The 13,492-nt window shown below is 42.0% G+C and overlaps 1 protein-coding gene across 9 annotated transcripts in view; it reads right to left on the reverse strand.

The window, feature by feature from the left end:
• ASPH (aspartate beta-hydroxylase) overlaps positions 1–13,492 on the reverse strand; it is a 169,516-nt gene that overhangs the window by 13,658 nt on the left and 142,366 nt on the right. For all 9 annotated transcript variants that reach the window (XM_061599800.1, XM_061599833.1, XM_061599809.1 and 6 more), the window contains one exon: positions 7,444–7,581. In XM_061599800.1, the coding sequence (XP_061455784.1) occupies positions 7,444–7,581 (138 nt within the window). The remainder of the gene's footprint in view (positions 1–7,443; positions 7,582–13,492) is intronic.

The following is a 13,492-nucleotide window of genomic DNA, read 5'->3' on the forward strand; positions in this document are numbered from 1 at the left end:
TCTGCTTGTCCCTAAATGGTTTTGAGTTGTGCATCAGTCTGCCAGGCAAATGTTTTGCTACTTAACACCACAGACACACTTTCAAAGCCAGTTTATGTGCCATGCAATTAACTAGACACTGCTTTCATTTCTAAAGAGCAGTGCAGATATATAATGGTTAAAGACTGGTATTCCCGTAATGCAGTATCTCATGTCTGACAACGCTCAACATGTGAGGTGTCAGAAGAAAGGGAACTGGACCATAATTTCTCTCATGTGTAATGGTCAACTCTGACAGGTAACAGATATGAATTCCTATTCTTCAGGGCTATTAGTCCCTTCTCCACTGGTGATTCATTTCCTGAAAACACCGGGGAAAGCCTATTTATGTGAAATATGTGCCCCATCATTAAGCCATGGACCTTCCTCACATATACAAAGAAATCTGCTGCATGCTAATTAAATGGATCACACAGGCCAAACAAATTCCAGATTGCTTTGAAAACTGACAATACAGGATATAGTTTAAATCAATCATTTCCAGTTACTTTGTTACTATCTAAGCATGGTACTACTGGAATCCAGCCTCATTAGGAAAGTATAGATAGCACCTGCCTTCTTTCTTTTGTTTTGCTGCCAACAAGATTTTTGAACAAATTGAAGATACTTTAAAAGACACTTAAATAATCTACTGAGGACTGACAAAGGTACCATTTATTTATTTGAATCAATAATAGTGTATTTATAGAATGGCAGAGCAGAAGCTGAAAGAATCAGGTACAGGAATATCAATTCGCCAACAGAGGGAAGAACTTTACTTAGGTTAAATGCAAAGTCCTGCCTACATTACCTGAACGATAGCTTAAACACTGTACTTCAGTCTTGGGTCCTCAGATGTGATTGGACTACAATTCCCATCATCCTTTGCCATTGGCTAAGCTGGCTGGGATTGATGGGAGTTGTAGACTGACAACATCTGGGGATCCAGTGTTGAAGAACAGTGACTCGAAAACTGTGGCTTTCTTACAGTCTGTGTAGTATTAGAATTCACTTAGAATCCAATGTGGAATGCCTTGCCAAGTGAGTTGTGTCAGGTCCCCTCAGGTGTACTCTTTTTAAAAAGACCTTCAGCTGAATATTTTCTCCTTTTGGTATTTTTGGTATGTTTAAATTCTGATGGCTGCTTTATAACATTATGGTTTTGGTTTTTGATGCTAATATTTTAATTTATGATTAGGTTGAACAGTTCTATATTACTGTGTTTTTTAATTGATAGCTGCCTTGCATTGCTAATGAAAAATAGGGAAGACGTTAAGTTTTTAAAGTAAAATAAATAAAATAACAAGCCCTCTTCAGGCATTCATCCTGAACACATGAAGGCAAAATGGGGGCAGGGGCTGTGCACACTGGCTTTGCAACCTCCCCTGTGTGGAAAAGTCTGAAGGCAGCACCTAAGCACATTTGGCAGAATGTGCTTACAATTTTTATTTTATTATTATTAAATTTGTTAGTCGCCCATCTGGCTGGTTGTCCAGCCACTCTGGGTGACGTACAAGATAAAACAGTACATAAACAGTTAAATTTTTTTAAAAACAGTAAAAACAAGCTTCCTTTTTATGGGGAACCCTGATAATTCGGGGTTCCTAATAATGGAAAGGTTTCCCAAGCCATGACTCAGTGGTGGAGCACATAATTTGCACGCAAAGTTTCCCAGGATCCATCCCTGGCATCTCCAAGGATGGAAGGGAACACAGACTGAAACCCTGGAGAACTGCTGCCAGACAGTGTCGACCAGGGGTGGCTACCCTTTTTCAGCCTGAAAGCTATATTGATAGCATTAATTAAAGGAAATACATGTTTGATAGGAAAGATCCCTTGTTCTGGCTAACTAAAGGTGGAGATGCAACGAGGCATGCTTGTTCCTGCATCCCAAGTGAAGAGAGACCCAAAAAGTCTCCTCTCCAGGGGAGAAATGGAAAAGAAAGAGAGGAAGTACAAAGTGAGGTCAGCAACCCTAGTCTAGGAAGCACGGAGATTTCTCTCTCTAGCTATTCTTTCCCATGCACACACATCAGCCTCCAGTGCAAGCTGAGATGCATCCCAAAACTTCGTTCGTTCGTTCGTTCGTTCGTTCGTTCGTTCGTTCGTTCGTTCGTTCGTTCGTTCGTTCGTTCGTTCGTTCGTTCGTTCGTTCGTTCGTTCGTTCGTTCGTTCGTTCGTTCGTTCGTTCGTTCGTTCGTTCGTTCGTTCGTTCGTTCGTTCGTTCGTTCGTTCGTTCGTTCGTTCGTTCGTTCGTTCGTTCGTTCGTTCGTTCGTTCGTTCGTTCGTTCGTTCGTTCGTTCGTTCGTTCGTTCGTTCGTTCGTTCGTTCGTTCGTTCGTTCGTTCGTTCGTTCGTTCGTTCGTTCGTTCGTTCGTTCGTTCGTTCGTTCGTTCGTTCGTTCGTTCGTTCGTTCGTTCGTTCGTTCGTTCGTTCGTTCGTTCGTTCGTTCGTTCGTTCGTTCGTTCGTTCGTTCGTTCGTTCGTTCGTTCGTTCGTTTCAGAGTGGGTGCAAGTCAGAACTAACTCTCCAATACTGTCTGATACACCTAAATTGAAGTGCAGGTGGGACTATTTTAGTCTTCTTGGCTTTCATAATCACTCAAAGTAACTATAACTAAAAACCAAAGAAGACAGCAAAGCATATGATTGTCCCTTACGTGCTTGGGACTTTTTTTGTTTTGCTTTACAACTGAGGAAGGATTGAACCACTGGGAATCAATTTGCTTGCATTGCTTGGTCATTCTATAAATATGGCTCATTTATAAGTAGAAACATTATAATCAATGGAAATAAGGCAGTACTGCTCAGGCTGCAGGTGTTTTGAGAAAACGGGAAGTTGTGGTCAGCAGAACTGTTTCTAATGTTCTGAGCCCTTTTAAATGTCCTGGCTGGGTACAAAGGATGAGTACATGCACTCAGCACGAGGGACACATGTATTCAGCATATGCTCTGAAAACCCCTCCTCACTCCTATGTCAATTTCCATATTTGGTAATCTTGCTGATGGTTGCCATGCCTGTATAACTGTGTGTGTCCATGTCACAGGGAGGGAGACTCTCTGATTCTCTCTCCTGATGTACAGCACTGATTTCTTCTTTATTGCAAAAAAGCTTGTTCAGGCGACTGCTACTCCAAAATTGACTGGTGAGTTATTTTTCCTTCCACACTACACAGCAGGGGAGGGCTGATCTGGAATAGTATCATGGGAGGGGGAATCCCTTCCCCTCCCATACTGCAGTCCAGATTTGGAGTGGGTCCCACTCGAAGTATTTAATGAAAAAAAACCAAGTATGTAAGGGCCCATCATATGCAAACCATGAGATCTAGTTTGGCTCCAAACCCAAGATCAGCAATATTAACTTCCATGATGTTAAAATGAGACACTAATGGTATGGGACAAAACTGTGTTTCCAAATACAGGTCTGCCCTGGACAGATGTAAAGCAAGACTAAAGGGGCAAACAGGCACACAATCAGGAGTGATGAATCAACCCCTAGCCCAGCACTGCTACCCTCAAAGTCCATCCTTCCAGTCACTTTTCTCCCAGGTAGGCTCTGATATTGGAAGTAGGCCCAGCTGGAAGAAAGACAAGTGTAGATAAGTGGGGCAGCTTCCAAGAGGGCTCAATACTTCCACTGTTGTGCCTCGTTGATGTTTTATATCTCATACTGCATAGCCTGATTTATACACAAATGGGCATGACCAAGTTTAAAAGACATGCCATCACACATAGCATGGACATGAGCATGGTTTTATTTTTTAACATGAGGCTCCAAACTGGGTTGAACATTGAATGAATTGGATTTGACTGGTATGTTGCATCTTATGTACGTCACAAGGTGAAGTTTTAATACTGCCAAATAGTATTGGTTATGTCCCTTTTCTGCAAATGACAAAATGGTGAAGTAAGCCATTCACAAGTTTGGATGGTATGGAGAAAAAAACTTGCCCAGATTTTTCATTTTGAATAAATAATAATGAGTAGAAGCACAAACATCTTTGAAATTAATGAAACAGTTGTCTTTATTAAGCTTGTTACTACTCTCCTGAGAATGTTATGGCACTTTTTGCTTACAGCAAAAAACGCAGCACATTATTAGAATTAGCTTTTTTCAAATATTGAAATAATTTTATACATCAACATAGAGGACTACAAATGTTCTTTTCAAATGTCTTCATAACTTATATTTCTAATTCCTTAGGCAAACCTCCAACGATGTTAGTTACTTTCGGCATCCAAAACTTAACACCAATTAAAACAGCAGAAGCATATGCTGTTATGAATACAAAGCAGCAGAGATAAAATCTGTTGCCAGTATTATCCAAGAAATAAGCTATCCTAACCCCTCTAATATTATATCACTGCATTGCTTCATCATGATGCTCCATAAATCTCATTTAACTTTCTCTTTTTTATATAGTTAGCAACTATATTAGCTACTAATTACAAGGTTGTGATTGCACGTGGAAAAATTGCCTTTTGCTTTTCTTACTAAAAAGGGGACCCACATGAAAGATAAAATTAGAAGATGGGTGGGGTATTCAACGCAGCCCCACCTGCTCAAACTAAACTAACAAAAAAAGAAAGTGCCCCACATTCTTTGTAAGCTTATCTGTCTTGGTAAGAAATATATATTGATTTTTGTTTTTAAAAAATATTTTAAGTACTGCAGTGCTTTGAGTCTTTGTCTGTGCAGGTTTTATATGTAATGTAAAGCACATGGACATGGGTGTTTAAAAGCATGTCTACAACAAACTAACATATCCCACAATGGGAGGAGAAGAGAGCAGGTTGGAGTGAAAGTGGCTTTTTAAAGTTTCTTTGATTTGAATTGTGTTTTCTCTACCTCTGTCGGGATTTCCATTCCTTGAATTGTTGGGCGTTTGTGAATATCTCAGCAAATAAAAATTATGACGATTCAAAGCATCAAGTATTTTAAGGTAGCCCAAATATTCCCCACACAATGAAAGAGTTCTTCTCTATCCCCTCTCCCTCTATCTAAATATAATGTATGTGCAAGTGGACAAAAGTGGATCTCTTCCAGAGTCAGAAACTACTATGCTGATCTTAAGCACACTTATTTCTGAGTCTACATGCCACTTCTTGAATAAGACAGGCGCCTCACTCATATTTTTTTAAAAAAGAACAGTAAGTTTATAAAGAATATTTTGGAATAGGCACATTATTAATCTGCAACTTAGAAACAAGTGCTTAGAAACAAGCACCCATTGGTTCTGTTTCATGATATCTCTCTACATGAGAACATGTGGATATCTTCTGACTGTAAATAGTAATGATGTTGTGTCACTAGGTGCAACTAGACATAGCAGCTTGTGAGCAAATACAAGTATTAGCTCTCTTAGGGGATAAAAAATCAGGTTTCCATTTAGTCTCCAAAACAGTCATCTCTCCCATCATGATTATTTAAAGCCGCCTTGTTCACCCTTGGTTTCCTAGATGTTGTTGTACAGGGACCATACAACTCCCCTGCTGCAACAGCTCCACTGGCTGCCAGTCTGTTTCCGGACACAATTCAAAGTGCTGGTTATGACCTATAAAGCCCTATACAGCTTAGGTCCAGGCTATTTGTCAGACCGTATCTCCCTATATGAACCTGCCCGGGCCCTGAGATCTTCAGAAGAGACCCTTCTCACGATCCCAACACCTTCACAAGTGCGACTGGTGGGGACATGAGATAGGGCCTTTTCGGTGGCTGCCCCTAGGCTCTGGAACTCCCTCCCTAGGGAAGCAAGAATGGCCTCCTCTGTGCAGTCTTTCCGCCAACAGCTAAAGACTTTTTTCTTCCGGCAGGCCTTTGGAACTGAAGGTTTTAAGGGTAGTGACTGAAGAGGATGCTGTATGTTATTGTTTTACTTGTATGCTCCTAAACTGGGTTGCAGTATTTTAAGAGTATATCTAACTGGTTTTAACATCTTAATAGTTTAATCCTGTTTTAATGCTGATTTTATATGTTTATGTATTTTATATTTTTATAGGTTCTTAATGATATGTACTTATTTTTATCTGGAAGCCACCTTGAGTTCCAGTTTGGAAAAAGGGTGGGGTATAAATAATAATAATAATAATAATAATAATAATAATAATAACAATAATAATAATAATAATAATAGAATCACTAGTATCCCAGCCAGCATGATCAGTGGTTAGGGACTATGGAGGGTTGTAGTCTAACAACATCTGGACTACTGAAGGTTGGGGAAAGCCAATTTAAATTAAGGTAGGTAAACCATCCCAGTTATGTGGGAGGAGAATTAACAGATACAACCAAATACAGCCAGGGAAAATCAGCCACATAAGAGTTCTTTCTAAACTGCAGCAAAACTAAATGTGTGTGGTCTTGTTGAAAGGGGGGGCTTTTTTATTAACACAGAACATTCAGTAAAAACAAACAACCAAAACAGATGGTAGTCTCTAAAGTCCTTCTATAATTTGTCCCAGAAATAAAATAGAAATCCCACTAACTGACATATAGAAAAAGAACACTAACTGAAGCTTTAATAACATAATGTATATTGTACTTTAGGAACAGCAGAGAGTAGTGATTATAAATAATGTGCTCATCTATCTCAAGGGCTACAAACAGTGATGAGTTCCTTCACTGTAGTCTGAATTTTGTATTTATTCAACTGGCTTGATGCTGCCTACCTTCTGCAACTAAATATCCCAGTGAAGCCTCAAAAAGTTATGAGAGCACAAGGGAAAAAGAACTGGCATGTTATCCACTAATTACAACATCCAGCAATTTAAGGCTTGCCTCCCAGTAATTAGTGTGAATTACAGAGTTACTGTGGCCATCTTCATCTGAAGAACTCAAGTAGTCTAGTATGTAAATTTGTTGTGTTTGTTACTTAATATACTACCACAACCCATTCCCTCAATATATTGCAGTAAAACCTTCCGAACTGGAGTTGAACAATTACCCACTTAAGCTCTTGTGATAATTAGAAGAAGGAATTTCCCAAAATGGACTTAGACTCCCACTGAAATAATTTGGCTTTAGTCAGTCATCATTAACATTGGTCCCATTGATTTCAATTGGTCTGCTCTAAGCATGAATAGAGTATTCAGCCCTAGGTGTGAGTCACAAGGAATAAAGAGGCATATCGTTCTATCTGGTACAACCTGACACTAGGCATGCTTACTCCGAAGTAAGCCTCTTTGTATTCAATGAGGCTTAATCTCAAGTAAGAATTCATAAAATTGCAACTTGGGAATCTACTCAGGATTTTTATCATATTTTTTGGTATTTTAATTACTACTTTTTCTCTCTTGTGTTTTTCTATTATGCTGTTATTGTGTTTTATGCTTCCAAATAATCTCTGTTTTCTTTTTGGCATCATGTAATGTGTAGAAACTTCTGATAATAAAAAAATCAATATAGTAAAGAGGATAGTACTGCTCACCTTGACCAGTTCTGTGTAACCGGTTTCCTTTGCTGTCCACCATGGCTGAGCCTTTAAGCCCTTGACATTGTACAGAGAACGCTGCCAGACAGATGCAAAGTGACCCCGTTGGTGCCCAAGTTCATACCATTTGTAAGCCTAGAAGAATGGAATTTGTTAACAACTCATTTACATTAATTACACTTCAGCAGAAAAGGATAAATCAATAACAAATATATGCTAGCAAATTCCTCTGTGCATAATAATGATGCTCTCTCCCGCTTAGTGACTTTTTCCTATAGCATCATCACAAATAACCAGTTAAGATGCAATATTGTTGGAAAAGAAAACAGAAGCAGATTCAAATAATTTAAGATCTTTTTCTTGAAAACCTGCAGTATTAAATAACTCAATTGCACTCAAAGTACACCCACTATCCATGTGAAATATGGATGAACCTACAGAAATTCCTACTAGGTTTCTGATCCAGTTAAGCTCATTGCACAAAAAACAAAACAAAATAAAAAAACAAAAACATTTGCTCTGCCAGCACAAAATGTTCTCTTTGATTCCTCCTGTAGAAAGTTCTATCTATCCCCCTTGGGATTATCTGCATGGAAGCTTCCCCTATTGTCACTATGGTTCCTTTAGTACAGTGGTGAGGGTCCTACAACTTGTGGGCCAAATTAGGCCCAGCAGGGGTCCTAATTTGGCCTGTGAGGACATTTTCCCAAACCACACCCACTTGCTCCAGATTTAACTTCATACATATGTGAAGGAACTATGTCCTTTAGGTGAGGAACAGGCAGCCCCATTGGAAACAGCTGCACTCTGGAGTTACCAGTCAGGAACTCGCAAGTGCAGCCGATCCCTGACCAAACCAGGGCCTGCTGTGAGTGATCAGTGCTTACTGCAAGCCCCACAGGGAAATACTTCCTTTGCTCGCACAGTCTGAAATCAAAACATGCAGGCCAAGGAACATTTTTTCTTTGCAGGCCAGCTTGAATTGAAGCCAGTCTGAAAAGGAAAACGCTTCACCTGATGTCATGGTGATGCCAGGTGGTTGATACGTGGGTAGCCCCACCCAAAATGGCACACAGAAGTTTGGGGATATCAAGGCCTGGCCTGCTGGCTGGATCCAGTTCCCCATCCTGGCTCACAGCTTGGAAAAGTTACTTTTTTGAACTACAACTCCCATCAGCCCAATCCTGTGGCCATGCTGGCTGGGGCTGATGGGAGTTGTAGTTTAAAAAAGTAACTTTTCCAAGCTCTGTCCTGGCTTTAGTAAATAACTAGAAGTGCAGAACCAAATTAGTGAAAAAGAGTATGCTGCAAGTTTTCTTTAAAGTTGTATGCCTAATGTAATCAATTCAGGCTGTCATCAGAAACTAGAGGTATCCATTAAGCAGCTCAACTACATCACAAAGAAAGGAACTTGCTATGAAGGACTTTAAAGACACTGAGTTATAGCAGAATATGTATTGGCTCTCTTTCCAACAAAGCTACTAGAATAAAGAGGCAATTAACCAAGTTCCTGCTCTGCAGCCATTTCTGTACACTCCCTTACAGATAATTGAGGAGGGGATCCTAATTAAGCATCAGCAGCTAGAAAGTACTTTGGTGTGACTAGGGTTGCCAGGTCGGAAGCATCCCAAAACCTGAGATGTCATGGGGCGGGCCCTAGTGATGTCATGGGGTGGGCCCTAGTGAAATCATGGGGCGGGCCCTAGTGACGTCACGGGGTGGGCCCTAGTAACATCATAAAGCATGTTACATTAAGTATCAACCATAGTTGCTTGGAGCATACCATTAAAAAAAAAAATGCCTTTCCTGTCCAAAACACCTTCTCTCGACTTCTGTGCAAGAACCCAGTAAATTCTTTGCAAACTTCAAGAGATGGACACCTAGGGATATTGGGAGGGGTGTGTGGAGAGAGAGAGAGACAGAGACAGAGAGACAGAGATTCTCTCAAGGACAGATCTGTCCTGTTTACTTGCCGCCCTGGGCTCCTGCTGGGAGGAAGGGTGGGATATAATAATAATAATAATAATAAGTGAACATTAACACTAGCTCCACCAAATAATATAAATTAATGAATTATTTAAATCACTCATTGCAACTTAGAGGGATACAGGAGCATGAAATATGGTCTATCCAGATAATAAATCCAATCTCTTGCACAAATACCTAGAAGTTCAGATTTGATGAAGATCAAAGTACCGCAGGAATTATTTTAGGTAACTGTGATAATCCTTAGGAGAAATAGTTCTTCCACTATACACACCACGTTGTACATTGCCATTACCCACTGCTTAAGCCAATAACATTTTTCTAAATCCTGTGATGTTAAAATCTAAAGCTCTCCTATAAAATTTTACTACATTTTATAAATGATATATTATAGATTAATTACAGAACTTCTGAAATGTATTTTCCTTATGCTGGAAGCACTAGTTAGTCTCATTTAAAAACCCCTCCCCTTTTTACATTTTCTAGGTTTATTCACTCTCCCACACATGCTTCTTATTATAAAATGTGTTGTCCTGGAGTGCTCCAAGCACTAGAGGCCTAAACCCAAGTATGGAACACATCTCTTTTAGTCTAGCACTGGAAAGCACACCAAGGCAGTTGTTCCACGGAGTCTACAAACCTATAATAATTATAGATATGCCATGCATTAATCAGTGCAAAATTAAGGCAAAAGGAGGGGCCATGTACCTGAGCCTCAGTGTATGAGGTGCAGTCAATGAAGGGGGGGGATAGGGAGCTGCCTGCCACCAACTCAAACCATTGGGTTCATCTATCTCTGTACTGCCTACACTGACTGGCAGCAGCTCTCCTGTGTTTCAGGCAGGAAGTCTTCCCAAGCCCCACCTGGAGATGAACCTGGGACCTTCTACATGCGAAGCAGGTGCTCTGCCCACTCAGCCACAGTTCTTCCCCAGGGAGTGTGGGGAGTTCCAGAGGGGGGAGAGGATGCTAGGGGTGGCTCAAGGCATGTTTGAGGGAGGAGGGAAACTGGGGGAAGGGGGGCTCTTTTGGCAGGAGCCCAAACTGAAGTCAACCTGCAAGAAGGTGTGGCATGAGGGGGTGCCCACCTGCATTGACCCAAGTGTGCGAGGAGGGTTTGGTTCAGTTTTGTTTTTTGGGACGGGGTGGGTGGGAGACTATTAGAGGGTGGTTAATCCAGGCAGCGCCCTATGGGGAGGGAGCAGCACCAGGGATCAAGGGTGGCTCTCTAGTCCTCATGTAGGATGGTGAGTTAAGCACCTAAGAAGAGCCCTGCAGTGCTGGATCAGGCCAACGTGGGCTCATCCAGTCCAGCACATCCTCTTCTCACTGTGGCAGACCAGCTGCGGGGCCCCTGCGCTCCCCTTCCTCAATCCGCGGCAGGATAGCAGGGCAGAAGCTTCAGAGCCGCCCACCATTCTGCCGCTTCACCTACCTTTCTCTCTGCTGTTTTTTGCAGTGTGTGCAGGTTTGCCATCAATTAAGATGGCGGCCAAGGTTTCCCTAAGGGGCTGAAGCCTCTGCTGCCATCTTGGTTGATGGCAGCAATATGAGCATGTAGCACACATCCATGCCATCAACCAAGATGGCGGCAGAGGCTTCAGCCCCTTAGGAAAACCTCGGCCCCCATCTTGATTGATGGCAAACCTGTGCGTGCTGCAAAAGACAGCAGAGAGAAAGGTAAGTAGAGCAGGGGAATGGCAGGAGGCTTGGGATCTCCTGCCCTGTGGCCAGCCATCCACCTAATTCCCAGGCTATGGTCTAAAGCAGCCTTGTCCAACCTTTGGGCCACAGATGGCGAGCGGCTCGGGCTTGCAGGAATAGCGTAAGGAAAGCTAAAACCCAGAACGAGCTGAGGCTGGCGAGGGAAGCGAGGAACAACAAAAAGGGGTTTTTCAGATATGTTCGAAGCAAGAGAAAGACCAAGGAAACGGTGGGACTGCTGCTCAATGAGGATGGCAAAATGTTGACAGATAACGAGGAAAAGGCAGAACTGCTCAACGCCTATTTTGCCTCCGTTTTCTCCCAAAAACGGAACAGTGTGCAACCTTGCATCGGTAGCAATCTCAGTAAGGGGTCGGGATTGCAGTTCAAGATTGATAAGGAGATAGTCAGGAAATACCTAGTTAACCTAAATGAGTTCAAATCTCCAGGGCCTGATGAACTGCATCCCAGAGTATTGAAGGAACTTGCGCATGTACTCTCGGAACCTCTTGCCATCATCTTTGAGAAATCCTGGAGAACGGGAGAGGTGCCGGAGGATTGGAGATGGGCAAACGTCGTCCCGCTCTTTAAAAAGGGTAAAAAAGAAGATCCGGGGAATTACAGGCCGGTCAGTCTGACTTCAATACCGGGAAAGATATTAGAACAGATAATAAAAGAGCCCATTGGCAACTATCTAGATGACAATGCTGTGATTAGTAGGAGCCAGCATGGGTTTGTCAAGAAAAATTCCTGTCAAACTAATCTCATCTCTTTTTTTGATCGGGTCACTAGCTTAGTAGATGGTGGAAATGCTGTAGATGTCATCTATCTAGATTTCAGCAAGGCATTTGACAAACTCCCCCACGACCTTTTGATTAGCAAACTGGTCAAATGCAGACTAGATGGAAATACTGTCAGGTGGATTCACAACTGGTTGGAAAACCGTACTCAAAGAGTGGTCGTCGGTGGCTCTGCTTCGGACTGGAAGGAGGTTTCGAGTGGAGTGCCACAGGGTTCTGTCCTGGGGCTGATACTCTTCAACATTTTTATCAGTGACTTAGATGATGGGGTGGAGGGAAGCCTTATGAAGTTTGCGGATGATACGAAACTGGGAGGGATAGCTAACACAATGGAAGACAGGAATAAAATCCAAAGGGACCTGGATAGACTAGAAAATTGGGCTGAAATTAATAAAATGACATTCAATAAAGACAAATGCAAGATTCTGCATTTAGGCCACAAAAACAAAGTGCACGGGTACAGGATGAGAAATACCCGGCTTAGCAGTAGTGCATGTGAGAAGGACCTTGGAATTGTAGTGGATCGCAAGGTGAATATGACCCAGCAGTGTGATGCTGCGGCAAAAAAGGCAAACATGGTTTTGGGCTGCATAAACAGAGCTATAGTTTCCAGGTCGAGGGAAGTAATAGTCCCACTATATTCTGCATTAGTCAGGCCTCATCTGGAATACTGCGTTCAGTGGGTGGTGATACCATGCCCCAGGAGGGACTTAATACTGGGAACGATCTATCGTCCCCCTGATCAAAATGCTCAGGGAGACCTTGAGATGAGATATGAAATTGAGGAAGCATCCAAACTAGGACATGTGGTAGTAATGGGTGACTTCAACTACCCGGACATAGACTGGCTGCATACGTGTTCCAGTCATGACAAAGAAGCAAAGTTTCTATATATTCTAAATGACTATTCCCTAGACCAGTTGGTCATGGAACCGACCAGAGGGACGGCAACCCTGGACTTAATCCTCAGTGGGGACCGGGACCAGAGCTTGGAAAAGTTACTTTTTTGAACTACAACTCCCATCAGCCCCAGCCAGCACGGCACTGGTTGGGGCTGATGGGAGTTGTAGTTCAAAAAAGTAACTTTTCCAAGCTCTGACCGGGACCTGGTACGAGATGTAAGTGTTGTTGAACCGATTGGGAGCAGTGACCACAGTGCTATTAAATTAAACATACATGTAACTGGCCAATTGCCAAGAAAATTCAACACGGTCACATTTGACTTCAAAAGAGGAAACTTCACAAAAATGAGGGGATTGGTAAAAAGAAAGCTGAAAAACAAAGTCCAGAGGGTCACATCACTCGAAAATGCTTGGAAGTTGTTTAAAAACACTCTATTAGAAGCTCAACTGGAGTGCATACCGCAGATCAGAAAAGGTACCGCCAGGGCCAAGAAGATGCCAGCATGGTTAACGAGCAAAGTCAAGGAAGCTCTTAGAGGCAAAAAGTCTTCCTTCAAAAAATGGAAGTCTTGTCCGAATGAAGAAAATAAAAAAGAACACAAACTCTGGCAAAAGAAATGCAAGAAGATAATAAGGGATGCTAAAAAAGAATTT

This window comes from Rhineura floridana, chromosome 1 (genome assembly GCF_030035675.1).
Source record: "Rhineura floridana isolate rRhiFlo1 chromosome 1, rRhiFlo1.hap2, whole genome shotgun sequence".
Taxonomy (NCBI): domain Eukaryota; kingdom Metazoa; phylum Chordata; class Lepidosauria; order Squamata; family Rhineuridae; genus Rhineura; species Rhineura floridana.